Source organism: Danio rerio, chromosome 11 (genome assembly GCF_049306965.1).
Source record: "Danio rerio strain Tuebingen ecotype United States chromosome 11, GRCz12tu, whole genome shotgun sequence".
Lineage (NCBI taxonomy): Eukaryota > Metazoa > Chordata > Actinopteri > Cypriniformes > Danionidae > Danio > Danio rerio.
In genome coordinates this window covers 11,655,955-11,682,134 of record NC_133186.1, presented here as the reverse complement: position 1 = coordinate 11,682,134, position 26,180 = coordinate 11,655,955, and the positions used below count along the sequence as shown (strand labels likewise).

The following is a 26,180-nucleotide window of genomic DNA, read 5'->3' as shown; positions in this document are numbered from 1 at the left end:
ATACTCCACCGAGAGACTGGTAGTTTGTGAGATTTAGTTGGGGGAATATTACCAGAAAACCCGAGAACCCCCAACAAATCTCCTAAAAAGGACTATATTGCCATCTTTAAGTCATCGGGGTGACCATGGCGCACGCCGGGACTCTCCGCGCGTCCCTGCTACTGATTTTACTTCAGTTAGTCCTCATCATCTCCGCACAGGTAAGAAACAAGGATTTTTTTTGTAGTACAGATAAACTGTGTGTATTTTCTGCTAATGAATTGGGTCTTCTGTGGTTAGATGAACGGTTTTTATTTTTTGCTAATGAATCTGGTCATCTAAATATCTTAAATATACAATATGGAGGCAAATACATAAAATACACAATATACTGACGCAAATAAATGTGTTTTTATGTGGTTTTATTAAAATATAGCCTATATATAAATAACAAATCATTTTAAAAATACACTATACACTTCTAAATTGTAGTCTATCGCTCAGTTAACTGGTGGTCAGTATTCTTCATTGACTACAGTATTTGTGAGTAATTGAGAGTCAGAACTTGTGACATAGGGAAGTAATTTTTTTTTCACTAATCTGATCCAGGTGGGCACAGCTGTTATCACTTTATCAAAGTAAGAGGATACCTAGTGTTATTCCTCTAACAACAGCATCAGTGGACAGACATACAATGACTTCATTGTTTTTGGGCTATCGAACTATAGGATCAATTCTGAACAAGCGATAGTTTTTAAAAATTATTATTTATTTGTTTTTTTTAGAGGGGGCCAGTTGGTCCGAGAGGGCTGCCTGGACCTCCAGGGCTTCCTGGATTTCCTGGTGTAGATGGCATTGATGTGAGTCACACATTGATCATTTTATTTTGATTTTTCAGAAATATTAATGTAAATGTCTGTGTACAATCTTTCCTCAATGTTTTTAGCACTAAAGTTATATATTTTAATTGAGTAATTTATTTTTTATTATGTGTAATTTCAGGGTGAAAGAGGACCTGGCCCCGGCCCAGTTGGACCCCCAGTAAGTATTAAGTAATAATAATAATAATAATAATAATAATAATAATAATTTCTATATATTTAAAATGAAATCCATTAATCTATTTCTCTAATGAATTTGACAGGGCCTTGATGGAGACAATGGCAGAAATGGGTTAAATGGCCTTCCAGGAAAACCTGGAGCAGATGTGAGTCTTGTTTTTATTATTACTATTATTTTGTTGTAGTTTTAAAAGGTCTGGAAAACAAGACAAAATCAGCTTTTTCACTTGGAGCATCAGAGACTGCGAGTGGAGGCATGTAAATGAAAAAAAAAACATCTTGATGAAAAAAAGGGAGGAAAGCGGTAGCAGAGAGAGCCCCATATTGGCTTCCTGATGGAGACAGAGGCCTTTTTGTATAAAGACGGAGCCACAGGAGCCGAGCTGTGTATAGGACCACTGATGGAACTAAGTGTTAAACTGAAGTACACCAACTGCTTTCTGGCTCATTTGAGCTTTTAGCTTGCTAGTTTTGCTAGTGTTATAAAACAAACAAATACTTAAAAAAATGTAAATAAACCCGATATGTTGAATTAAGCATAATATAGATATTAATTCTCTTTTCAGAGACTTTATGATTAAGTAATGTACTTTTTTATGTATAATCATGGTGTTGTCTTTTTATGTTAGCTTAGCATAATCATGCAAAAATGTGAGTATACTTAATCAACAATACACTGTAAAAAATGGTCGTGATTTTAATGGTAAAAAACTGTAAAAATGCAACAGTAAAAATCTGTTACCTGGTTAACAGTTTTATGTATATTACCATACTGGTGTTTAGTAGCTTTGTGAATGACACTGAGCACATTTCCATTCACTCTTACACTTTTCTGCTTGTTTGTGATGAGCATTGGTTTATTATGTAACTTTTTCATCACCACCTCCATATGGCTGTGTTAACGTGTCTATCTGTGTATCAAAAGATGTGTAGATGTTGTTAATTCAAAATACAGACATATTACATCTATAAATTAATAAAATACGGTAGTTCACTGTAAAAATGAGTAATTATTTTTTACGGTTTGTTCCGTATTTTTAAAGGTAAAATACTGGCAACCTCAGCTGCTGTTTTTTCACCATACATTTTACGAATTTATTGTTGACAGTGTGCATAAAGATTTTACATTGTTGGTATAATCGTACTTTTAGCATTTGAATTAGCACATTAGCATAACTCGGTAAGATAAATCAATTAATAACACTAAATTAGTAATAAAAAGTAATATTTATTGTAAGTTGTGTATACATTTGCTGTTTTTAGCAAATCGAAATACTTTATGCAAAATGATAAAAAAAAATAAACAATTTCGGTCGAAGTCCATTTGGACGAATGTTTTTTGTTCCCCATATTAAAGTCTATAACAGGCATTTTTAGGGGTCTATACATATATAAAAAAAAAATGGGTGGGGCTTGCTTCTTGTTAAGGTCAGGTGATTAGTGCATTTCTGATTAGTTTAAAGAAATCTTTTTTTCTTTTTTTTTGTGTCTCAGTTCATTGAAAACAAAAACACATTAAATAACATATATTAAAATATATTTGTCTATATTAGACATACTGATAAATAATTACCACTGAAGTCCATCAGTAACATGCTTGTATATGATCTACATCAGTGTTTCTCAACCGCGTTCCTGGAGGACCACCAACACTGCATGTTTTGGTCATCTCCTTTGTCTGTCACACCCATTACAGGTCTTTTAGTCTCTCCTAATGAACTGATGATCTGAATCAGGTGTGTTTGGTTAAGGAGACATGAAAAATGTGCTTGTGGTCCTCCAGGAATGTGGTTGAGAAACACTGATCTACAATGAAAGTTGATGCTCATAAATGATTTAAATTTTTAGGGTTTGACTGGGCCCCGTGGTGCTCCTGGCCCTGTTGGCCCTACTGGACAGAAAGTAAGTTTCCACCTCACAATAAGTGAAAACGCACATAAACATTTGAAACAAAGTACTAGATGCTTCATTAAATTCTAATTAAGTTCATATGAAAAGATGTCGTGATCTGACGTTTATTCTTTATTAGGGTGAACCTGGCGAGCCGGGACTGAGAGGAGCCGCTGTAAGTACATCAATCCTTCAGATTTAAAAATTTCAGTCAGTTCACCCAATTTCTTGACCATTTAATCACACGCAAGTGGTTCTAAACATTTATGAGTTTCCTTCTTATGTTGGACACAAGATTGATGAATGTTGGAAGTCAGCAGCCGTTAATATTCAAAGCAGGAACAAAAATTAATAAAGAAGTCAATGGTTACAGCTTTTCAATATTCTTACAAATATATACTTGTGTGTTGAACAGAAGAAGGGAACTCATAAAAGTTTTGAACCACTTGAGTGTGAGTTAATGAGAATAAATTTTTTGAGTGAACTCTCCTTTTAATATGTTAATATTTTCTATTCCATTAGTTTGTTACTATGTAAAGATGTACATTTGAAGAGAGACTTCCTTTTATTGTATGGTTGTAAATGCTTTAAACAGTTGCAAGCAGTAAGTTATTGGATCAAGATCAGGTTTATGACCTACTTGCTTATTTCTTATAACTGCAACTGTGTTACTTTTTTAACAGGGTGTTGGAGAGGATGGTGAAGCTGTGAGTGCACAGTCCTACATTCGATCTTTATTTGTTTTTAATAAGGCCTTTTGTTGTCTTATTTCTGATATCAATTCTTGAATTGTTTTCTTTTCTGTCTGAAGGGTGCTGATGGAGATGATGGTTTACCTGGTGAGATGGGAAAAGTTGGACCTCCAGTATGTGATGTCATTCCATTATGCAATTCAAACAATAATAATCAAATGAAATATAATAAAATAAAAATGGTTTCTGGTTCTGTTTTAAAGGGAAGCCGTGGAGTGAGAGGTCCTGTTGGTGATCAAGGACTGCCTGGACCCAGAGTAAATATTTTTTAACTTTTATGTGCATTCACTGATGATGAAAAAAGAGTGTTCAATTATATTTCTTCTATTCTTAGGGCCCTCCTGGAGTCTGGGATGGTAAGGAGCTGGTATGTATTTTTGTATATCATACCTGGTTACCTTTTGCTCTAAATCTGGCATTCACTTCTCAGCTTACATGCAATCAAAAACTTAGCAAAATGATATAAATCACAACACATATTTAAAATGTAAATCTGTTTGAGCTGAGTGTGTACAATGTTAATTTTCATAATTTTACTTCTCAAAAACAACAACAACAACAACAAACACTTGTTCAGACAGTTGTGTTTGCTGGGGAATGCTGTGCTTGTGTAACCTGAATATTACATTTTTTGGTATTTAATAAAACAGAAAAAACAGTACTGTTGACTATGGATTTGAAATCAAAATTGCATTAAAAATATTTTAAACAACCGCAATAATTCTTAAAAGATTTTCAAGGACAAGAGAGCTTAAAGTCATTGTATTGTATTTGATTGGGGGAATCACGGTGGCTCAGTGGTTAGCACTGTCGCCTCACAGCAAGAAGGTCGCTGGTTCGAACCTTGGCTGGGTCAGTTGGAATTTTTGTGTGGAGTTTGCATGTTCTCCTTGTTCACGTGGATTTCCTCCGGGTGCTTAGGTTCCCACCACAGTCCAAAGACATGTGCTACAGGGCGATTGAATATGCCAAATTGGCCGTAGTGTGTGTGTACGTGAATGCAAGAGTGTATGGGTGTTTCCCAGTGTTGGGTTGTGGCTGGAAGGGCATCCGCTACGTAAAACATTTGCTGGATAAGTTTGCAGTTCATTCCGCTGTGGCGACCTCAGATTGATAAAGGGACTAAGCCGAAAAGAAAATGAACGAATGTATTTGACTGATTTTTACAAATTGTTTAAATTGTAAAAATGTATTGTTCTCATATGCATACTATTTAAATATTATATAAAATCCATACTTAGTTTCTTAATCAGAGTGCGCACTGGGTCTTAAAGGCCCAGTTTTACAAACAGTGCTTAGATCAAGCCAGGACTAGGCCTTAGATAATTTAGGCTATTTAAGACACATTTATAAAATGACCTAAGAAAAATATATGACTGGTGTGCACCTGGAGACAAAAAAATATGATACTAACGTATTTTAAGACATCTCCCCGCAAGTTATTTTGAGTTGAGACAGCTCAAACATGCAATTTAATCTTGACTAGCCTTAAACCTTGTTTGTGAAACCGGGGGAATAAGTCTTAAAATGTCTTAAATTTTAAAAACAAAATTTTAGGCCTTGAAAAGTCATAAGTTTGCTGAAATATTGTGTCGGAGGTCTTTAATCATTTTAAACAGGTCTAAATTTAGCTTTGTCCAAATAAAGCTACTCAATCTGGCTGACATCCATCCAATGACCAACAATACATCTCAGTAAAACCTTATTTTTTATATTTAAGTTCTTAGCAAATTCCTTATTAAATTGCTTAATCAGGGAAATTATATATATATATATATATATATATATATATATATATATATATATATATATATATATATATATATATATATATATATATATATAGCAATTATATGACTCCTAATGATAATGCCGGGCCATTAAAAAATCCTTAGTGTTTAACTTTGTTAAAATGTCAAAAATTTCAGTCGTAATGGTCTTAAAAGATTTTAAAAAGTATTAAATTTGACTTGATGAAACCTGCAGAAACCCTGTTAATATATACTTACACATTCTTATTTTCTTAAGGACTTTACATACACCAACCATTTTATAGATAACAACTGATGGTTTTTTAAAACAAATGTTTCAAGAGTTCACACTTAGCAGCCCTGAGCTCGAAAGGTCCTTGAGCCCTGGGCTCCCTCCCGTTTGCAGGGCGAGAGGGGAGCCTTGAGCTCAGGCAGATCTCGACAACTCCCCCTTGATAAAAATGGATGACTAAAAATTTGAAAGCTATGAAAAGATATGCTACAGGTTGAGAGATTGACTGTAGTGCAAAATTTAGATTGATCAATTCACTTGTTGTGCATGTTTTTGGAATGTGGGAGGAAACCGGAGGACCCGGGAAAAACCCACGTGAGCACGGGAAGAACATGCAAAACTATGCACAGAAATGACCGCCGGCCTGTTAAGGACTAGAACCGGTGGCATTCTTGCTGTGAGGCAACAGTGCTAACCACTGGGCCACAGTGCCGCCTTATGGAGGGAAAGGTGAAGAGGTAGGGGTGGAAGGGGGGATTCTTCAAATCGAAGATGACTGTAGTGAAAAACCCTGGCTCTTTATCGTGGGTTAGGAATGGCCTGATTGGTGGATCATGCATGCTAATGCATAACCAGCCGTGTTCAATCATAATCACGTGATCCTCTTGAAATTAGTTTATAAATAAACTTCACTTAATTATAGCTGGTTAAAGCTAATTATAGATGGATAAAGTTAATGTTTGAGAGTTTCAAATAAGACACAATGCATTGTTATTATTTTCACAAATTCAGAGTTTTGACTTTTAGACAATGTGCTGTTAGCAAATCCAAAGCTAGTGTTTTAAAGTTAAAATATTATCACCATCATCACACACTATTTCAAAACATTTGCAAAATCACACTTCATGTCAAACCCCACTTGAAATATCTCTATATCTTTATTTCAGCAGGTTGTTTTTAATTATTTGGATTATTTTCTGAATATATATTTGAGTGTTTCAAGTAGGGTTCTGAATCCTAAATGATGAATCACTGTATATATCAATATTCCTACTAATTATTTTGTCTTTATTATATTTCTCAGTGTCCAAATTCATGCACTTCTGGCCTGAATGGATACACAGGTCTTCCAGGCATGAAGGTAACCCTTGAATGATATTCAATCCAGCGAATTCACATTTCTAGCTAACACACGTCGATATTTAAACAGCTTTTTTTTTCTGATGTTTCATTCTTAGGGCCACAAAGGTGTCAAAGGTGAATCAGGAGAACCAGGAAGGCAAGGACATAAGGTGACAGTTGCGGAAGTCAAACTTTGTGTGAAAATTGGGATCATAGCCCCAAAGCAACCCAAAGTAGATAAGGTGCAAAAATCATGAGTGTGTAATTTAGTTGTCTTTTCATTCACAGGGTGAAGAAGGAGACCAGGGACGAACTGGAGAACAGGGAACACAAGGACTACCTGTAAACGACAATAATATCTAATGTTTTTTATATTGCATTTTAAATAACTTATTTTGTATGGTTAAATGATGATTATTCACATTTATATTCATGTTTAGTGTGCTGTCACTCAGCATTTCTTTGTGTTGTTGTTTTACTATTTACTATATAGGGTAAGCAGGGTCTCAGAGGAATTACAGGATTGATGGGCCCTAAAGGGGACAGGGTGATTGTCCAAATATCTTTATGTCTTAATCAGTAATGAAGAATTAAGGACAAGGTTTAAAATGACCAATTGATTTTATTCTCCATTAGGGACCTCGTGGGAATGTTGGAGATCTGGGTCCTCAGGGTATTCAAGGTGCTCCTGTAAGTCAGAAAATCCTAATTAAAATATAATTTACCTTAAAAGTCACTACAAAGTTGAATCAGTATTCTTGACATTCATCCACAAACATTTGTTTATAATCTTTACAGGGCTTTTCATTATAAAAAATGACTATAAAACCTGTAGACTTATATTATTTTATATTTTTAGGGTGATCAAGGCCAAAGAGGAAAATATGGTGAAACTGGACCAAAAGGGTCTCAGGTAAGTTCAGGTGTTTTAATAATAAACAAACTAAACAAGAAGTAAAGTACACAGAACAAGGAACAGGAACTTGAAGCACACAAACCTCTATAATAAACAAAATTTGGCTATAGTATGCAAGAGAAACAAAGCAAAAAATGTATTTCTATGTGTGCTTGCACAAAATAAATCTTAAAATGTGCTTACGCAACAATCAGAGACACTTTTTAAGATTTGTTTTAGATGCAATGAGATTGTATATTATGGTAGTGCAGTGGATTTTGACAGGAAGTCAAGTTGGGGAACAGGACAGAACATGGGATCAGGAAAAGGTCTGTTTGTCAGGACTCGAACTCGGGATGCTCGCAGCACAGTTGCGCTATATGTCGGCACACTGATCAGTAGTCTCTTGGTGCCAACCAACATTCAGGTTTTTAAAAATGGTATTTTGAGATTCTTAACCTTGACACACTTTACCTTGATGCAGGTTCAGTTTAAATAAAAATAAAACCCTCAAAGCCACTTTAAGCATAGGAACAAAACACTAAGAGTCTTTTACACCAGATAGTTATAGGAACAACTTTTAAAAAATGTTTATTTAATGTGATAGAGAAAGGATCGGAAAAGGTCTGCAAGTTGAGATTTAAACTTGGGAGAGTCGGGATGCCCCAAAGTTACATGCTGACACACAGCACACAATAATATAGGTGCTGACAGAAATTCAGTTTTAGGAATTAGCCATTAAACCTGGTTCACAGAGAACTATTTCCCCCTTGGATCATTCATGTTGTATTTATTCTATCAGTAGCGGCCTGAAGCAATACATTAAACAAAATCAACAACTGGATTATGGAGGACACAATGATTTTTAATATTGTAATACTTTAAAATACTGTACCTTAGTTTTATAGGGCAGTGTTTCTCAATCACTTTCCTGGAGGACCACCAACACTGCATGTTTTGTACCTTTGTCTGTCACACCCATTACAGGTCTTTCAGTCTCGGCTAATGAACTGATGATCTGAATCAGGTGTTTTAGGTTAAGAAGACAAGGAAAATTTGCAGAGCTGGTGGTCCTCCAGGAACATGGTTGAGAAACACTGTCATGTATTCGCCAGTCAGCGTACAAGTTAGTTGCTGTAGTTCCAATAGTGCTGGATTATACCTTAGAAGGTGTTCCTACAACTAAAATCATTCCCAGTTTCTATGTAACACAAAAGCAGGTAAATATTGTGTTTTAAAAAGTTCTGTATGACATATACAATATGAGACGTTAAAACATCAACAAGACAATGACCTTTCCAAAAGTTGTAATAACTTTTACCACAACCTAATTTAGCTAATATAGCTTCTTCTTTAAAGGGACCTGAAGGGTTGCAAGGACTTCCGGGTTTACCTGGACCAAAAGGAGACGCTGTAAGTGACCCTATCCTAAAGTAACTTACTAAATCATTAAATTGTATTTTTTAAGGACCATTTTTGTGGTGTAGGGTTTGCCAGCAGTTGATGCTCGTGATGGTATTCCAGGACTGCCTGGAGTAAAGGTAATGACTTTAATCCATGCATAGCAAACCTATTTTTTACCCTACTGTTTGTCTCTTTCTTATTTCAAGTTGTTGTTTGCGTATGTCTGTTGTTGTTTTAGGGTCTTCCTGGAAAAGTTGGCTCTCCTGGGGATGCTGGACTTCAGGGATTTCCAGTGCGTATGACCTTTGACCATTGGCTGAAATTCAGTTACTGTATCTTTTGGAACATGACATGTTTTATGATGTAAACAAACAGCAATTTATTAGTGACTTTGATGACTTAATTGTGTAATTAGTGTTAAGTAAATAAACCATATGCATAAAGCTGCACATTTGTATTTGTGGCAAATAACAGACATCTAGGTGTTTGTTTAGCTCAGTTCTGTTGGATTTATTGAGTGAGGGGAAGCAAAGTAGATGCTTATATGTAAAGATTGTGTTTAGGGCTAACTGCTGCATTTTAAAACCATTTTGATTATTCTGTGTTTTTCTCTCAACAACGCAGTTTTAAGCTTACTATCAGAAGTTACTTAAAAATGGCAGTACGCGGTCATATCTGCTTTTGAGATGGAATATCTGGGATTGGCTAGCATTTTTTTCATATTTTCTTTTCTTTTGCAGGGTCTGCCTGGCATTTCAGGAGCAAAAGGCCACATGGGTCTAAAAGTAGGTAATTCAAGTGTAAATTGTTTGGAGTACGTCTTCTATTGTCTGCTATTATTTAAATTAATTTATTTAAGATAGATTACTTTTTAAAATAAATTACTGGATACCCTAACAAGAGTGAAAAAGCTTTTAAAATGATGAAATTAATGTTTTTATTCACCAATAAATAAATCAAAAATAATGTTAAAGGCGTTTACACTGGTACTAACATATGAGGATCATGTTAAGCTGAAGATGGAAGTAATAGCTGAATCAGACATGTAATTACAGAAATGAATTACAATTTGCAATACATCAAAATAGAAAACAACTATTTTATTTTTTGCTGTTTTTGTTTTTTATAAATGTAGTTTGCAAAGCAAATCAATAAAAAATATCAAAAGCAAAACAAAATTTTGCATACAACCCCAAATCAAAAAAGTAGGGAAAACACTAGTAAAAATGAAAAAAAAAGTAGATTGAAGACACCAAATGATAAAGTAATATTTTCCCAATTTTTTTCTGCATACAAGTCTTAAGGTGCGCAACAGTACGTATGGGTCTTCGTTGTCACATTTTGCACTTCAAAATGCACCACACATTCTCTATTGGAGACAGGTCGGGACTGCAGTCAGGTCAGTCAAGTACCTGTATCCTCTTCCTCTCCAGCCAGGACTTTGTAATGTGTGCAGAATGTGTTTATCATTGTCTTGTGAAATATGCATGGGCGTCCCTGGAAAAGATGTGTTCTTGAGGGAAGCATATTGTGCACCAAAATTTCTATATACTTTTTAGCATTAATGGTGCACAGAAGTGCAAGTTACCACTGACAGAACCCCAAACCATGACAGACCATGGCTTCTGGACCGGTTGCTAGTAACAGTCAGGATGATCCTTTTCTTCTTTGGTTGGGAGCACACAGTGTACATTTTTCTTCCAAAAAAATACACAAAACACTGAGTCATGTGACCACAGTACACATTTCCACTGTGTGATTATCCACCCTAGATGCCTCAGAGCCCAGAGAAGTCGCTTCTGGACACTGATAACACAGGGCTTCCTTTTGGCACAGTAAAGTTTTAACTGGCATTTGTAGATGTAACTGCATATTGTGGTACTTGACAAAGGTTTGCCAAAGTAGTCCTGAGCCCATGAGGTGATATCGCTTATAGATGAATGACTATTCTTGATGCAGTGAGGGATCGGAGATCACGGCCGTTCAGAATAGGCTTACCTCCTTGTTCTTTACGCACTGAAATTCCTCCAGATTCTTTTAATTATGGTGAAATATCCAAATGTCTTCCTTTCGTTGACAAACACAATGTTTTTAAATATTTCAATAACTTTCTTACATATTTGTTGGGAAGTTTGGCGATCCTCTGTCCATCTTTTTTCCTAACGGACTAGACTTTTCCTGGATGCTGTTTTTGTACCAAATCATAATTACAATCACCTGTTTCAAATCAGATCATTGTTTAACCAATTTACCCGATGACTAGCCCTAAATTGCTCCTGTCCTAACTTTTGAAAGGAAAGGTTGTATTTTTACAAATGAAATGATGTTGAGCAGACAAAACATGAAAGGTTTTGCATTCTCATTGTCTGCAATGAAATACAAGTCAAAGTAAACTTGGAAAGCACTACTTTCTTTTTTATTTGTATTTTCCATACTGTCCTAAGTTTTTCAGATTTGGGGTTATATATAACTCTTAATAAAAAATGTATATATTCATGTATAAATTATTAACTTTTGTAAATGTGAATCTAATCTGTTTGTATTTGCTTCAGGGAAGTACTGGTGATCCAGGTGTAGCAGGTCCAATTGGAAATAATGGAAAGACAGTGAGTCACAATTATTTATGTGTTCACTGGAACCTACAGGAGCATGTGGATGAAGAAACATTTATTCTCATCATTTGTTTTCAGGGTGAACGTGGTGAGCAGGGGGAGGTGGGACCAGTTGGACCAAGAGGTGGGCCAGTGAGTATAATTCCGCTAATTCACGTAGCCTCATGTGTAGAAATGTATCTCTTCTATAATCTTTTTTCTATTTTTTTTTTCCAGGGTGAAAGAGGAGCAAGAGGTCCTGATGGGCCTGCAGGCCTTCCAGGTGCAAGGGTGAGTTATTTATTAAACAATTCATTATACACTGTACAAAATGCTATAGGACACCTTTAGAAAATAACAACACTCTTAGGAAAAGCTTCATGGGGACTGAGATCAGCCTAGAGCTGGAAAAAGAAAAACAATGTACAGAGAAAGTTGAAGGACGGATAAAAGAGAAAGAGAAAACATTGACTAAAAGATTTGATTAGATTTATTTATTTTCCAACAGAAATATCATACATAAAATATCATTAACAAAAAAAAAAACATTTCAACATGGTCGAAAATGGAGTAAAATGAAGCTTATTATTTTTCCGCCATATTACCACATCCATTATTCGTCTGTTAATTAAACTTATTTCTTCTTTTACTTATCTCTTCTTTTTACATGAGACATATTTTATCCTTTTTGTAACTTTGACAAATTATATGTTTGATTCCATTTGTACATTTACATTTTGTAAGACCCCCCCCCCCCCCCCAAAAAAAAAATACATAGTACTGCAAATAGCCATTAATTAAAATGTCATCATACTTTTCTCATTTTATCCTTTTTCAGTCACCTTCATCATTATATTCCTTTAATTATATATATATATATATATATATATATATATATATATATATATATATATATATATATATATATATATATATATATATATATACACACAACTTTTTAAATTGATTATTATTCTGACATTGTTTGAGTCTGATCTAGACTGTTCAATAATTTTACACCAAAGGCAGACATACACAAACCTTTTAAAGTTGTCCTTGTTTTCAACTTCCTGAAATTTTGTTCTTCTCTCAGATAATATCCCCCATGTCTTTCTTCAAAAACCTTTTGCATATATTTCAGAAGTAATTTATTCCTAAGCATAAATTGTGCTGTTTCAAATTTAACCAAATCATTGAACTTAAGTAACTTTAACTTAAAAAAGAGACAAATAAGACACATGAAAATGGATTCCAACAGACATTTAAAGGATAAGATCTGTCCACACTCTCAAAGGTAAAAATTTTATTATTATTATTGTCTTTTTGCCTTCACATGCAAACGTCCACAAGAATGAAAGGTGACTTAGTAAATTTAGATGTCTTTGTGTGTTTTACAATCTTGATCTAGACCAGGGGTGTCAAACTCAATTCCTGGAGGGCCGAAGCCCTGCACAGTTTAGTTCCAAGCCTGCTCCAACACACTTACCTGTAGGTTTCAAAGAAGCCTGAAGGACTCAATTAGTTTGATCAGGTGTGTTTAATTAGGATTGGAACTAAACTGTGCAGAGCTGCGGCCTGAGTTTGACACCTGTGATCTAGACCAGTGGTTCTCAAACTGTGGTACGTGTACCACTAGTGGTACGCAGGCTTCCTCCTAGTGGTACGCGGAGGAATGAAATATGTCATGTACATGCTATACACTTTTCAAAATATATCAAAAATGATGTATATAATATGTCATATGACATATAGCCTATATTTCTGAGGTAATCTGCCACGTTTTTTAACTGTGCAGAGCTGTAGCTGCTTTACTGGGCCTACTGCGCTATTGTATTTCAATACTGCTAATTTTGGTGGTACTTGGAGAGACAATTTTTTTCTGAGGTGGTACTTGATGAAAAAAGTTTGAGAACCACTGATCTAGACAATATTCCTGTTAAATATCTTCACATTAAACAAGATTACAATTTTAATTGTGATGGCTGTTTTGAAGACATGTTTTGCTAGTTTAATTAAGCAAATATGTTAATTAAAATCCATTCAATTTGTGAAACAAACAGTTGGGCATTGGGATGTTAACCATGTCTAAAAATTAAAGATTAAATACACATTAAATTCAAATGTTTTACAGAGGTTTTTACTACTCATTCTTCCATAAATCAGAGAACATCAATTAAACACCAGAAAAGTTTCAATAGTTTAGTAATAAATCAAGCATATTATATACAAGCAAACATCTTTTTTTTAAATGTAAATGTAAAGTTTTAGAGAATAACTGGCATGTAAAGATGTGCGTTGGCACAAATAGACAGAAATGCAATTTAGACACATAAGGATATTTTCCTTCAACTAGTCTTAAACAACACGTTATGAACATCTAAAGAGCCCAAATTCTAAAACTGAAGCCCTGGTTAAAACAATTTAACTGCCTAGATGTCGTCACAAGGAAACAAACAAGCTAAACACAATCACAAACTTGTTCCTCTTGCTATTAGCTCTCAGATTCATGTCCTGTGTGTTTACTGCTGTACCAAAGAGCTTAATAGTGCACTAAACTGTGATAGAATCTCCTTAGAAAGCCACGATGAGCTTTAGTACAGTAATCGGCTGGTAGGAGCATGAATAGCCTGTTGTTACTGAGGCCTAGTAGCTGGGGGTATTTTCTTTGGTAAGGGGATATTCAGAGCAGGGCGAGGGCCTGAATGAACCCTCTGTCTTTCAGGAATTTCTTCAAGCAGCCAATGAAGGGCACCAGACTCGATCGAAATCCGTGTTTATCCACACACCTAAATGTGCCCTGGAAACTGTGTGTGTTTTTAGTGCAGATGTGGTTTGTGAGACAGCTACAGACACAGGTCGCGTAGTGTTCTTGAGTTTGTATTTTTGTTTATTTATGGGCTTCTGTGTGTCGATGTATTCCACAGGGATCTAAAGGGGATCCCGGGCTTCCTGGTCTTCCAGGGCCTGCTGGATTCATCGGACAAAAAGGCGACAGGGTAAGATTTCTGAAAGCAGAACGTGTTTCTGTCTACTGGTCAATTCACAATACAAAAGTACCTATTAAACCTATTAAATAAAAAAGTTAGAACACTGTAAAATAAAGCATTTAGTTGACAGTTACTTTAAAAAGTCAGTAAACACGTTGCCTTTAAATGATAAAGTTGATGAATTATGTGCATAATTGTACAAATTTAGTAGTTACGTGTTTACTCACATTTTTAAGGAACTGCTTTTTAAAGTGATTGTTAAGAATGGCATTCTGTACTTTCATAATAATATGCAGAGTACATGATTTACATACATTTGACTATTAAATAGGTGAATTGTATATGTTTTATTTACTTGCTGAATCAATTATGTAAAGTGGTGGTCATGTGATTTGTTCGAAATAAGGTCTGTTATTGGTTGGATGTACAGCCATGTATAAACCATTATATTGTACATAGTCAAAATATGGATAATATAATACAGATTTTTAAATATTTTTTTCAGGGTGCGGTTGGATTTACTGGTCCTAAAGGAGAGCAAGTAAGACTGACTAACTAACTAACAAACTATCTATCTATCTATCTATCTATCTATCTATCTATCTATCTATCTATCTATCTATCTATCTATCTATCTATCTATCTATCTATCTGTCTGTCTGTCTGTCTGTCTGTCTGTCTGTCTGTCTGTCTGTCTGTCTGTCTGTCTGTCTGTCTGTCTGTCTGTCTGTCTGTCTGTCTGTCTATCTATCTATCTATCTATCTATCTATCTATCTATCTGTCTATCTGTCTGTCTGTCTGTCTGTCTGTCTATTAATTTTCCATTCATCCAATTGTTTCTATCTATCTATCTATCTATCTATCTATCTATCTATCTATCTATCTATCTGTCTGTCTGTCTGTCTGTCTGTCTGTCTGTCTGTCTGTCTGTCTGTCTGTCTGTCTGTCTGTCTATCTATCTATCTATCTATCTATCTGTCTGTCTGTCTGTCTGTCTGTCTGTCTGTCTGTCTGTCTATCTATCTATCTATCCATCTATCCATCTATCCATTAATTTTCCATCCATCCAATTGTTTCTATCTATCTATCTATCTATCTATCTATCTATCTATCTATCTATCTATCTATCTATCTATCTATCTATCTATCTATCTATCTATCTATCTATCTGTCTGTCTGTCTGTCTGTCTGTCTGTCTGTCTGTCTGTCTGTCTGTCTGTCTGTCTGTCTGTCTATCTATCTATCTATCTATCTATCTATCTGTCTATCTGTCTGTCTGTCTGTCTGTCTGTCTGTCTATTAATTTTCCATTCATCCAATTGTTTCTATCTATCTATCTATCTATCTATCTATCTATCTATCTATCTATCTATCTATCTATCTATCTATCTATCTGTCTGTCTGTCTGTCTGTCTGTCTGTCTGTCTGTCTGTCTGTCTGTCTGTCTGTCTGTCTGTCTGTCTGTCTGTCTATCTATCTATCTATCTATCTATCTATCTATCTGTCTATCTGTCTGTCTGTCTGTCTGTCTGTCTATTAATTTTCCATTCATCCAATTGTTTCTATCTATCTATCTATCTATCTATCTATCTATCTATCTATCTATCTATCTATCTATCTATCTATCTGTCTGTCTGTCTGTCTGTCTGTCTGTCTGTCTGTCTGTCTGTCTGTCTGTCTGTCTGTCTATCTATCTATCTGTCTGTCTGTCTGTCTGTCTGTCTGTCTGTCTGTCTGTCTGTCTATCTATCTATCTATCCATCTATCCATCTATCCATTAATTTTCCATCCATCCAATTGTTTCTATCTATCTATCTATCTATCTATCTATCTATCTATCTATCTATCTATCTATCTATCTATCTATCTATCTATCTATCTATCTATCTATCTATCTATCTATCTATCTATATATCTGTCTGTCTGTCTGTCTGTCTGTCTGTCTGTCTGTCTATCTATCTATCTATCCATCTATCCATTAATTTTCCATCCATCCAATTGTTTCTATCTATCTATCTATCTATCTATCTATCTATCTATCTATCTATCTATCTATCTATCTATCTATCTATCTATCTATCTATCTATCTATCTATCTATCTATCTATCTATCTATCTATCCATCCATCCATCCATCCATCCATCCATCCATCCATCCATCCAATATTTATTAACAGATCTATCTACACTCACCGACCACTTTATTCAGTACATCTTACTAGTACCGGGTTGGACCCCCTTTTGCCTTCAGAACTGCTTTAATCCTTCATGGCATAGATTCAACAAGGTACTTGAAATATTCCTCAAAGATTTTGGTCCACATTGACATGATAGCATCACGCACTTGCTGCAGATTTGTCAGCAGCAAGTACATGATGTGAATCACCAGTTCTACTACATCCCAAATGTGCTCTATTGGATTGAGATCTGGTGACTGTGTAGAGTTACCGAGTACAGTGAACTCATTGTCATGTCCAAGAAACCAGTCTTGATGATGATTCATGCTTTATGACATGGTGCATTTTTACTGCTGGAAGTAGCCATCAGAAGATGGGTAAACCGTGGTCATAAAGGGATGGACGTGGTCAGCAACAATACTCAGGTAGGCTGTGGCGACCCTACCATCCAAATCTTGCAGCAGAAATTGAGACTCATCAAACCAGGCAATGTTTTTCCAATCTTTCATTGTCCAATAGTTTTGTCTAACGTGAGTCTCTACAAATTGTATCTTCTGCTGCTGTAGTCCATCTGCCTCAAGGTTAGACATGTTGTGCATTCAGAGATGCTCTTCTGCAGACCTCAGTTGAAACAAGGGGTTATTTGAGTTACTGTTGCCTTTCGATCATCTGGAACCAGTCTGGCCATTCTCCTCTGACCTCTGGCATCAACAAGGCATTTGTGCCCACAGAACTGTCGCTCACTGGATATTTTCTCTTTTTTTGACCATTCTTTGTAAACCCTAGAGATGGTTGTGTGTGAAAATCCCAGCAGATCAGCAGTTTCTGAAATACCCAGACCAGCTAATCTGGCACCAACCATGCCACATTCAAAGTCCCTTAAATCACATTTCTTCCTCATTTTGATACTCGGTTTGAACTGCAGCAAATCGTCTTGACCATGTCTACATGCCTAAATGCATTGAGTTGCTGCCATGAGGCTGATTAGAAATTAGCGTTAACGAGCAGTTGGAAAAGCGTACCTAATAATGTGGCCATAGAGTCTATAGATCCATCCATCCATTAAATATTTCTAAATATATTAATCTATTTGTCTGTCCGTCTGTGCATCGATCTGTCCACCCACCGATCTATCCATCCATCTATCCAATAAAAAACAGCTGATTTTCCAAATTAACACAAAAACTTCTATTTTATTCTATATTTTAATGAATGCACTGTAATGTATGTTTGTTTAGGGGCCATCTGGTGAAGAAGGAGCACCAGGAGACAAAGGAGATGTTGTAAGTAAAAACAGCTCAGATATTTTATTTATTTTAGGCCTGACTTCAGTGCTGGTCTAAAACTCCATGTCTATTTATTTTCCAAGGGTGATGAAGGAGAGCCAGGCGAGAAAGGATCGGTGAGTTTGCATTGAGAAGTCATGTCATTATGGAGATCTCCAGAATTCTCCAGGGTTGACTTTATTTTTATATTATGGAAGAAATTAATAGAAATAATAATCAGCAATAAATGGTCAAACTACTTGTTCTTCAAACAATTGTTTATGAAAATGTTTAAAATAAAAATATAATATAATTTAATAACTAATTAACTAATTTTATAATATTTATTTTTTATGTATTATCACAAGTTTGCAGCATTAAGCAGCATGACAAGCATTTTTACAGCAAAAAATCAACGGAAGTGATTGAGGCCAGAAGTCTTGAGCAAGGTTGCATGCATGTAAAAGAATGAGATCAATAGCTTTCCAAAAAAAAAAAAATAAAATAAAAAAATAAAAATAAATATATATATATATATATATATATATATATATATATATATATATATATATATATATATATATAGATGTATATATATATATATATATAGATGTATAGATATATAGATATATATATATAGACTGAATGTGACAAAGTCACTGTTGCAAATCTATTGAGAAGTTTCTGGCAGCGGACTGAATGCACATGCACTCAGACAGTATTTGTATTTAACTTCAACCCCTCACAGTGATGTCACTTGCTTCATTGAGTGCATGTGCTTGAGACTGCATGTTCAAGATCGCGTGTGCAAATCACCAGCTAGACACTATTGAATCTATTACTTCTTTACAACAGCTGAAGCTTTAGTGCAACAGAATGGGGCATCAGTTTACTGTTGAGTTTGGCATTTGACATTGCTCAAACACTGATTATAAATGAAACCTCATTATCTGCTTGTTGAAGGACAGTCTACTTCCAATTCTTCATGTTGTACCAAACCCATCAGGCTTTTGGAACACAATGAAGGTGTAATGATATCTGAGAGGTTTCTGTCCCTTCATTAACAGTCCCAACACCACTTTCAGAGTTCAAAAACAAAGTTAAAGACGATATTTAGGAAGTGCACGTGACTCCAGTGGTCCAACCATAATTTTATGAGGATGCAGACGTGCTGTATAAAATACCTTAAAAGTAACTTTATTCAACAGTTCAAAGGTGGACTGGCCATCTGGCAATTCTGGCAAATGCCAGAAGGGCCAGACTATTTTTTTTAAATGTGTGCCGGTATGCTATTTTTTATTTTTATAAGTATTGTTTTTACATGCAGGCAGCTTTTATCTCTTGTAAGATGTGCATATTATGATGATGATGATGATAGTAGTAGTAAGAATAATACATTTTTAGCATTGGCCCAATCGGCAATGGCCGGCTGGTTTTGAGAGGGGCCGACCCAATCAGAGGTTACGTAGACTTAATCAAAATCTGGCAAGAATGTCAAACAAACAGTAAGTGCAACACAAGCTAATTATCAGAGATAGACCGTAAAAAAGGAAAGGCGGTTCCAAAAAGTTCAGAGAAAGCAAAAAATTGCTCTAAAATCATACCAAATGCATAAAATCAACTGTAATAGTCTCGAAAGGAGGCAGCACAGTGGGTAGCACTGTCGCCTCACAGCAAGAAGGTTGATGGTTCGAGCCTTGGCTGGGTCAGTTGGTGTTTCTGTGTGGAATTTGCATATTCGCGTGGGTTTCCTCCCAGTTACCCTCACAAGTCCAAACACATGCAATAGGTAAATTGGGCATCCGCTGTGAAAACATATGCTGGATAAGTTGGGGTTTCATTCCGCTGTGGTGATCCCAATTAATAAAGGGACTAAGCCAAAAAAAAAATGAATGAAATGATTGCAAGTATAAATTTGTTATAAATGGGTTGTTTTTGTTCCAGTCACATACATTAAATGTTTAAATATCTATTACATATGGTACTGCTTATAATATTTCATCTGTACACTAATATAAGTTGTGAATGTGCGTGTCCGTGGGTGGAGCTGTGTCGGTGTGCTAATGTGGGCTGGTGTGGCTACAGTGCCAGGGCTGATTTTCAGTCCCAGTCCACCCCTGCACTAGTTTCTTCCCTTCTGCATCAATCTCTGACGCATGTTTATGTAGTACCACAATGCATGTGTGTTAAATTTAAATAACAAAATCTGTCCCGGGAGGGTGGCATGTTTACAAGTAAACTAACATTCAAATGAACAGCCAGCAATGAGAGCTTATGCTTATTAGCTTATGTAAGAAGCTGCAAACAGCTTGTCAAACTTTAGCTGGTTAACACCTTCAAACTGCTGTTGGTCCGTGATGATTATGTTATAGGAATGCGTGGTTATGAGACTCAATCTTCTTTGACATGAAAGAACTTTGTTTAGTTCATTGAGGTCAGACATTTTTACCATAGATTAATTTTAATTAACTACTATATACAATATGGTTATTGTTTATTTTCGGGTTAGTTGCATGCAATTTTGCATAACTCATTTTAATTACTGTTGTAAGCACATGGAGCATGCATAACAAGGACACCTTAAAATAAAGTGTTGCCAAATATAGTATAAGTAATTGTGTGATCATTTACTCACTTTCCAGTTGTTTCTAATGTCTAAGTATTTCTATCTTTTGCCTATGACAGGGGTTGGACATTGAAACTGAACGCCTGGTTTTATTCATTCATTTATTCATTCATTTTCTTGTCAGCTTAGTCTCTTTATTAATCCGGGGTCGCCACAGCGGAATGAACCACCAACTTATCCAGCATATTTTTACACAACAGATGCCCTTCCAGCCGCAAACCATCTCTGGGAAACATCCACACACACAAACACACACTATGGACAATTTAGCCTACCCAATTCACCTGTACCACATGTCTTTGGACTGTTGGGGAAACCGGAGCACCCGGAGAAAACCCACGGAAACGCAGGGAGAACATGCAAACTCCCCACAGAAACGCCAACTGAGCCGAGGCTCGAACCAGCAACCTTCTTGCTGTGAGGCGACAGCACTACCTACTGTGCCACTGCGTCGCCATGCCTGGTTTTAGACAACAATGATTATTTAGTATGGTGTAGGGCAGGGGTTCTCAAACTCGGTCCTGGAGGTCCGGTGTCCTGCAGGGTTTATCTCCAACTTGCCTCAACACACCTGCAAGTATGTTTCTAGAAAGCCCAGTAAGAGCTTGATTAGCTAGCAGTTGTTTCTGATTGGGGTTGGATCTAAACTTTGCAGGACACCGCCCTCCAAGACCAAAATTGAGAACCCCTAGCGTAGGGCCTCCTTTTGCAGCCAATACAGCATCAGTTCATCTCGGGAACGACAGATTCAAGTTCTGCACAGGGGCCAGTGGGATTTTGAGGCATTCTTCTTGCTGGTGGAGGAATACGTTTCCTGAATCGTTCCTCTAAAACACCCTAAAGTAGCTCAATAATATTTAGCTCTGGTGACTGTGCAGGCCATGGGAGATGTTCAACTTGACGTTCATGTTTATCAAACCACTCTGTCACCAGTCTTGCTGTGCTGGTGCATTATCATCCTGATACACGGCACTGCCTTCAGGATACAAATTTGAACTATTGGATGGGGTGCACATGGTCCTTCAGAATGGTTCGGTGGTCCTTTTTGGGCCTAGGGAATGTCATGATATGTCAACCACCTATAAAAAACACAATCTTTCATGTCTCTGACACTTTAATTGACAATTGAACCAGTTTGCACATTTTCACCTGTTGCAAATTGCAGTTTAAAAACAATGAACAAAAAAAAAAAAAACATTGTGCATGTATGAAGTATGCTTCACACAGGTGAGTGAGCTTGTATTCACCTGTAGAAACCACCTGTAGAAACACTCTCTCTTAAAAAAAACTCCCCCCTCATTACTCTAGCACTAAATTCTCAGAGTACAAAAAGTTCCTCTGTATAATTAGCACTTCTTTTTGTGTATTACATCTTCTTGTTGAATTGCTGAATGCCTGCTCAATTGTAAGTAACTTTGGACATTTGGCATTTTCACTGCTAGTACCATTGAAACTGACGTTTAACATTGGCAGGAGTGACCAATGGTTTAGCTCCAGCAGCCCAGCCATGTAAACTGACCCTGTGGAGCTCCCGATGAACAGTTTTGGTGAAAAAAAAAAAGTGAGGTGCCGTGAGTTGGGCAGCTTTAGTTTTACTATTTTTGGATACAATCTGGGTTATCACCTGGACATCCCTTTCGCACACCTTCCTCTTAAGTCCACAGTTACTCCTGTTGGATGTGGTTTGTTATTCTAGGTGGTATGCTGACATTACCCTGAATACTGTGGTTCTTGATACATCACAAAGACTTGCTGGTTTGGTCACAGATGCGGGAGCAAGACGTGCACCAACACTTTGTCCTCTTTTAACTCTGATAGCAAAACTGTGCTATTACTCTGCACAATCCACCAGTAAGAGCAGTGTGTATTTAATTAGCAATCAAATTTGACCATGAAATTTCCAACACTAAATTGGCCAGCGTTTCAGTTTCATTGTCCAACCGCTGTATATTTAAGAATGTGATCCCCATTGAGTTCCATAGTATCTTTTTCTATGCTGGTAATTGGGGGCTAGCAACAGTTTGATTGCTAATAATCTTCCAACGATCTTATGATAAGCAGAACAACATAATCACAAGTTGTGACAACTTGAGGAAATCCTTTTAAACTTCCTCGTAAATTTGCTCTCCTTATATTTCCAAAAAATAATTCCGTTAATCTGAAAATGTTCATGTTTTGTTTTGCTCAGACAGGAAAACAAGGAGATCCAGGGAATAAAGGGCCAGAGGGTGCACGTGGCCAATCTGGACCCGACGGCCCAGTGGGAGTGCCGGGTCCAAGAGGCATGCAAGGTGACCCAGGGGTCCCTGGATTGCCTGGAGCCCAAGGAAAACCAGTAAGCCTGTTTTGATCATAATATTATTGTAGACTTAATCACATGCTTTTATTCTTGAGAGTTTATAATATCTGTCACTCCAATTAGATTCTGCTGTACAAACTCATTTAATGGTTGGCAGACAATCAGGAATTTTACTGCAGTGCTCTAAAAGCGTTTGTAATACACAGGGCCGAGCACCAACAGATGAACATATCAAGCAGGTCTGCAGAAGGGTTTTGCATGGTCAGTATTTCAATGTACAAACAGATGTTTACACATTGAAGATTGACTTATAGTTAGATTGAGTTTGGATTTTTGTTATTCCTTATAGGACAACTTGCTCAGCTGGCAGCCAGTCTGACAAGGCCTGAGTCGGGCATTGCTGGGTTGCCAGGTCCTCCTGGTCCTCCTGGCCCTCCGGGTTCATCTGGAGAAAATGGGTTCCCTGGGCATCCCGGAAGCAGAGGGCTGCCAGGCCTCAAAGGACCACCAGGGCTCTTGGGGAGGAAAGGCCCCAAAGGTACAGTATGAATGGAGCGTGTTTGATTCATTATATACAGCACATACTGACATTGGTTTTTGCTTTGGTCACATTTACCACCATCAAGTGAATTTTGCAGGCAGTTTGGTTAATTCAGCGGGAATGAATGGGAAGCTTTCATGAGGAACATTTCAGTTTGACACAAAATGACCAATGTGTAAAACTGATTGACTGAAATTTCATATCAGTTTTCATAGTGGAGAGTTTAGCTCCAACCCTAATCAAACAAACCTGAACCAGCTAATCAGGCTATTACTAGATATATTAAACTTCTTGACAGGTGTGTTGAATCAAGTTGGAGCTTAAAGCTGCGGTCACACTGGGGTTTTCCTCCCATAGACTTCCATTCATCCGCACGCGAATGTGTCAGACCGGAAACGCGGTGTCATGCGTCAAGTTTCGCAGGTTGCTGCGGTGCAAAGTTCAAGCTTGGTGAACTGTGACCTTCGAAATCTCATCACTTGACTACGTGAGAACAATCGAGGATCAAAACACGACCTCTCTGGACAGAAATTTAGAACATGGAGCAATCGCTCGCTTTTAAAAATGTCTAATAATCCCGACAGAATATCCCAAGCACAAACTCTAATGTGACCGCATCTTTACTCTTCAGGACACTGGCCCTCCAGAACCGAGTTTAGACACCCCTAGTTTAAATTATATTGTAGTAAAGAGTTAGGTGGAAATGTGGATCCTAATGACTGGATACATCTGACACTTATTTCACAAGAGGATCCAAGTGGTACTTTGTTCAGAACGCTATTTTTTAAAGCTGTATTATTTTGAACACTCGTATATCAATCCATATATCTTGTAAAGACTTTATTAGGCACACCTTGCAAGTAGCTGGCTTGGAGAATCACATCTTTAGGGTGCCCTTTTGCAGCGAGATCTGAGGTCCGTTTGCATTACTCCATTAGCTGGATTTGGTTATTAAACTGATCGAAGAGTTGTTGTCATAGCAACAGTTCTGGTAGTTCAAACCTGGTTGGTAGCAGGTTCAATTCATATAAACAGGATTGGATCGGGTCAGTTCAAGCAAAGATAATACAGAAAGTATGTACCAAAATCAGATATTTTTTACAGTAGTAGTTATATACACTTGGGAATATATATATATTTATATATATATATATATATATATATATATATATATATATATATAGAACTTAAGCAATCTGCACCAACAAAATGAAAGTACAAAGACTGCCACCTGGTGGTGCAAAGAGAAAACTTATTGATATGAACTTTTTAGATCACTTAAGTACAATTTGTGTATGATAGTAGACCTGCACAATATGTGACTTTTTTTAAAAGCAATAATACATTTATGCAGTCATTAACATGTTTTAACAGTTAATATGCCGGTGACTTGATGCTTCATAAAAGTTGCAGACGCCTTTACCAATATCAAAATGCTTTCAAAGGCCCCCAGTGTAAATGGGCCCTAAGTTTAAATAAAGTGTTATCAAAAACATACCAAGCCGGTCCCCATCGTCACATCGAAATGAACTTTGAGAACCGTTGTACGTCTGGTTGTTCATAAATTTCAGTTTTTATGTTGTACAACGAAGGACTGTTTTTATCTTGCTCAGTGTCCCAATCTCCAAGCTTATACTAAACTGATTCATAACCTCTGGAGTTTGATTGCTGTTGTATTGCATTAAGCTGTTGAACAGGTGTCGCTAATTAGTGGCTGCTGGCGTGTATCAGAAGTGTGCCAAGTCTCATTTTTGTTGGGCATGAGAGCCCTAAATCACCTTTTACACTATAAAAGCTTTGCATTATCCTTGATTTAGGTGACCAGGGTGATAGAGGTGACAGAGGGCTCACAGCAGTGGGACCTAAAGGTATACCTGGACCACCAGGACTCCCAGGTAAGAGTAAGATCCTACACTGATTGAGTATTCATAATTTAGTTTAACCTCTGTGTGTCAAATTATCTTGGGATATAGCATGTCTGACTGCTGGCCTGTTTCTCCACCTGCTTTCAGGTGAGCCTGGTAAACCTGCGTATGGCAGTAATGGCCGGGACGGTCAGAGAGGGCCTGTAGGAGTTCCTGGAATGCCAGGTGTGCCGGGGCCCCCCGGCCCCCCTGGCCTTAACGGATACTGCGAGTCATCTCAGTGTGTTCTTCAAGCAGCCGCAGGCCAACAGTCATTCAAAGAGTCCAACATGAAGGGGCCAGACGCTCTATGAGTTGACATCCATCAGTGAGCCTCCCATCAGAGCCTCTGGGCAGGGAAACTTGAGAGACTAATGGAGTGACTCCCTCTACGAAGACATAACTGCATCAATGGTAGATGCAGAACTTCAGTTCATGTTCCCAGTCTCATTCAGCCCCCTTTCACAAAGAGAAAAATGATTTGCTTTTTGATTTTGGAAGTACTTTTGTATAGCTGTTTCTATTAAACTTGCCCCATAAGTAATCCAAGTATAGCTTGTAAGGAATACACGCTCAACATCATTTTAATTCTTTAAATCCATTCAATCACAACCTGGTTGCTTTCCACATTAAAGACTGTTAAAAGGGCTTTGACTGTTTAAATCAGAGGGAGTCCTATCCAGTGTAAATTTGTCAATATTGC

At 36.8% G+C, this 26,180-nt stretch overlaps 1 protein-coding gene across 1 annotated transcript; it reads left to right on the top strand.

Moving 5' to 3' along the window:
- Positions 1 to 60: 60 nt before the first annotated feature.
- On the top strand, positions 61 to 25,841 carry col9a1a (collagen, type IX, alpha 1a). The gene is given in 32 exon segments (NM_001130624.1): positions 61 to 200; positions 765 to 839; positions 982 to 1,020; positions 1,124 to 1,186; positions 2,889 to 2,942; positions 3,070 to 3,105; positions 3,614 to 3,637; positions 3,742 to 3,795; positions 3,886 to 3,939; positions 4,017 to 4,049; positions 6,750 to 6,806; positions 6,904 to 6,957; positions 7,076 to 7,129; positions 7,281 to 7,334; positions 7,424 to 7,477; positions 7,647 to 7,700; positions 9,042 to 9,095; positions 9,170 to 9,223; positions 9,325 to 9,378; positions 9,827 to 9,871; positions 11,639 to 11,692; positions 11,777 to 11,830; positions 11,915 to 11,968; positions 14,602 to 14,673; positions 15,170 to 15,205; positions 18,081 to 18,125; positions 18,212 to 18,244; positions 22,922 to 23,068; positions 23,239 to 23,293; positions 23,382 to 23,570; positions 25,391 to 25,468; positions 25,586 to 25,841. Coding segments are annotated over 32 exon segments (2,064 nt in total). The 5' UTR covers positions 61 to 125; the 3' UTR covers positions 25,792 to 25,841.
- The last annotated feature ends 339 nt before the right edge of the window (positions 25,842 to 26,180 follow it).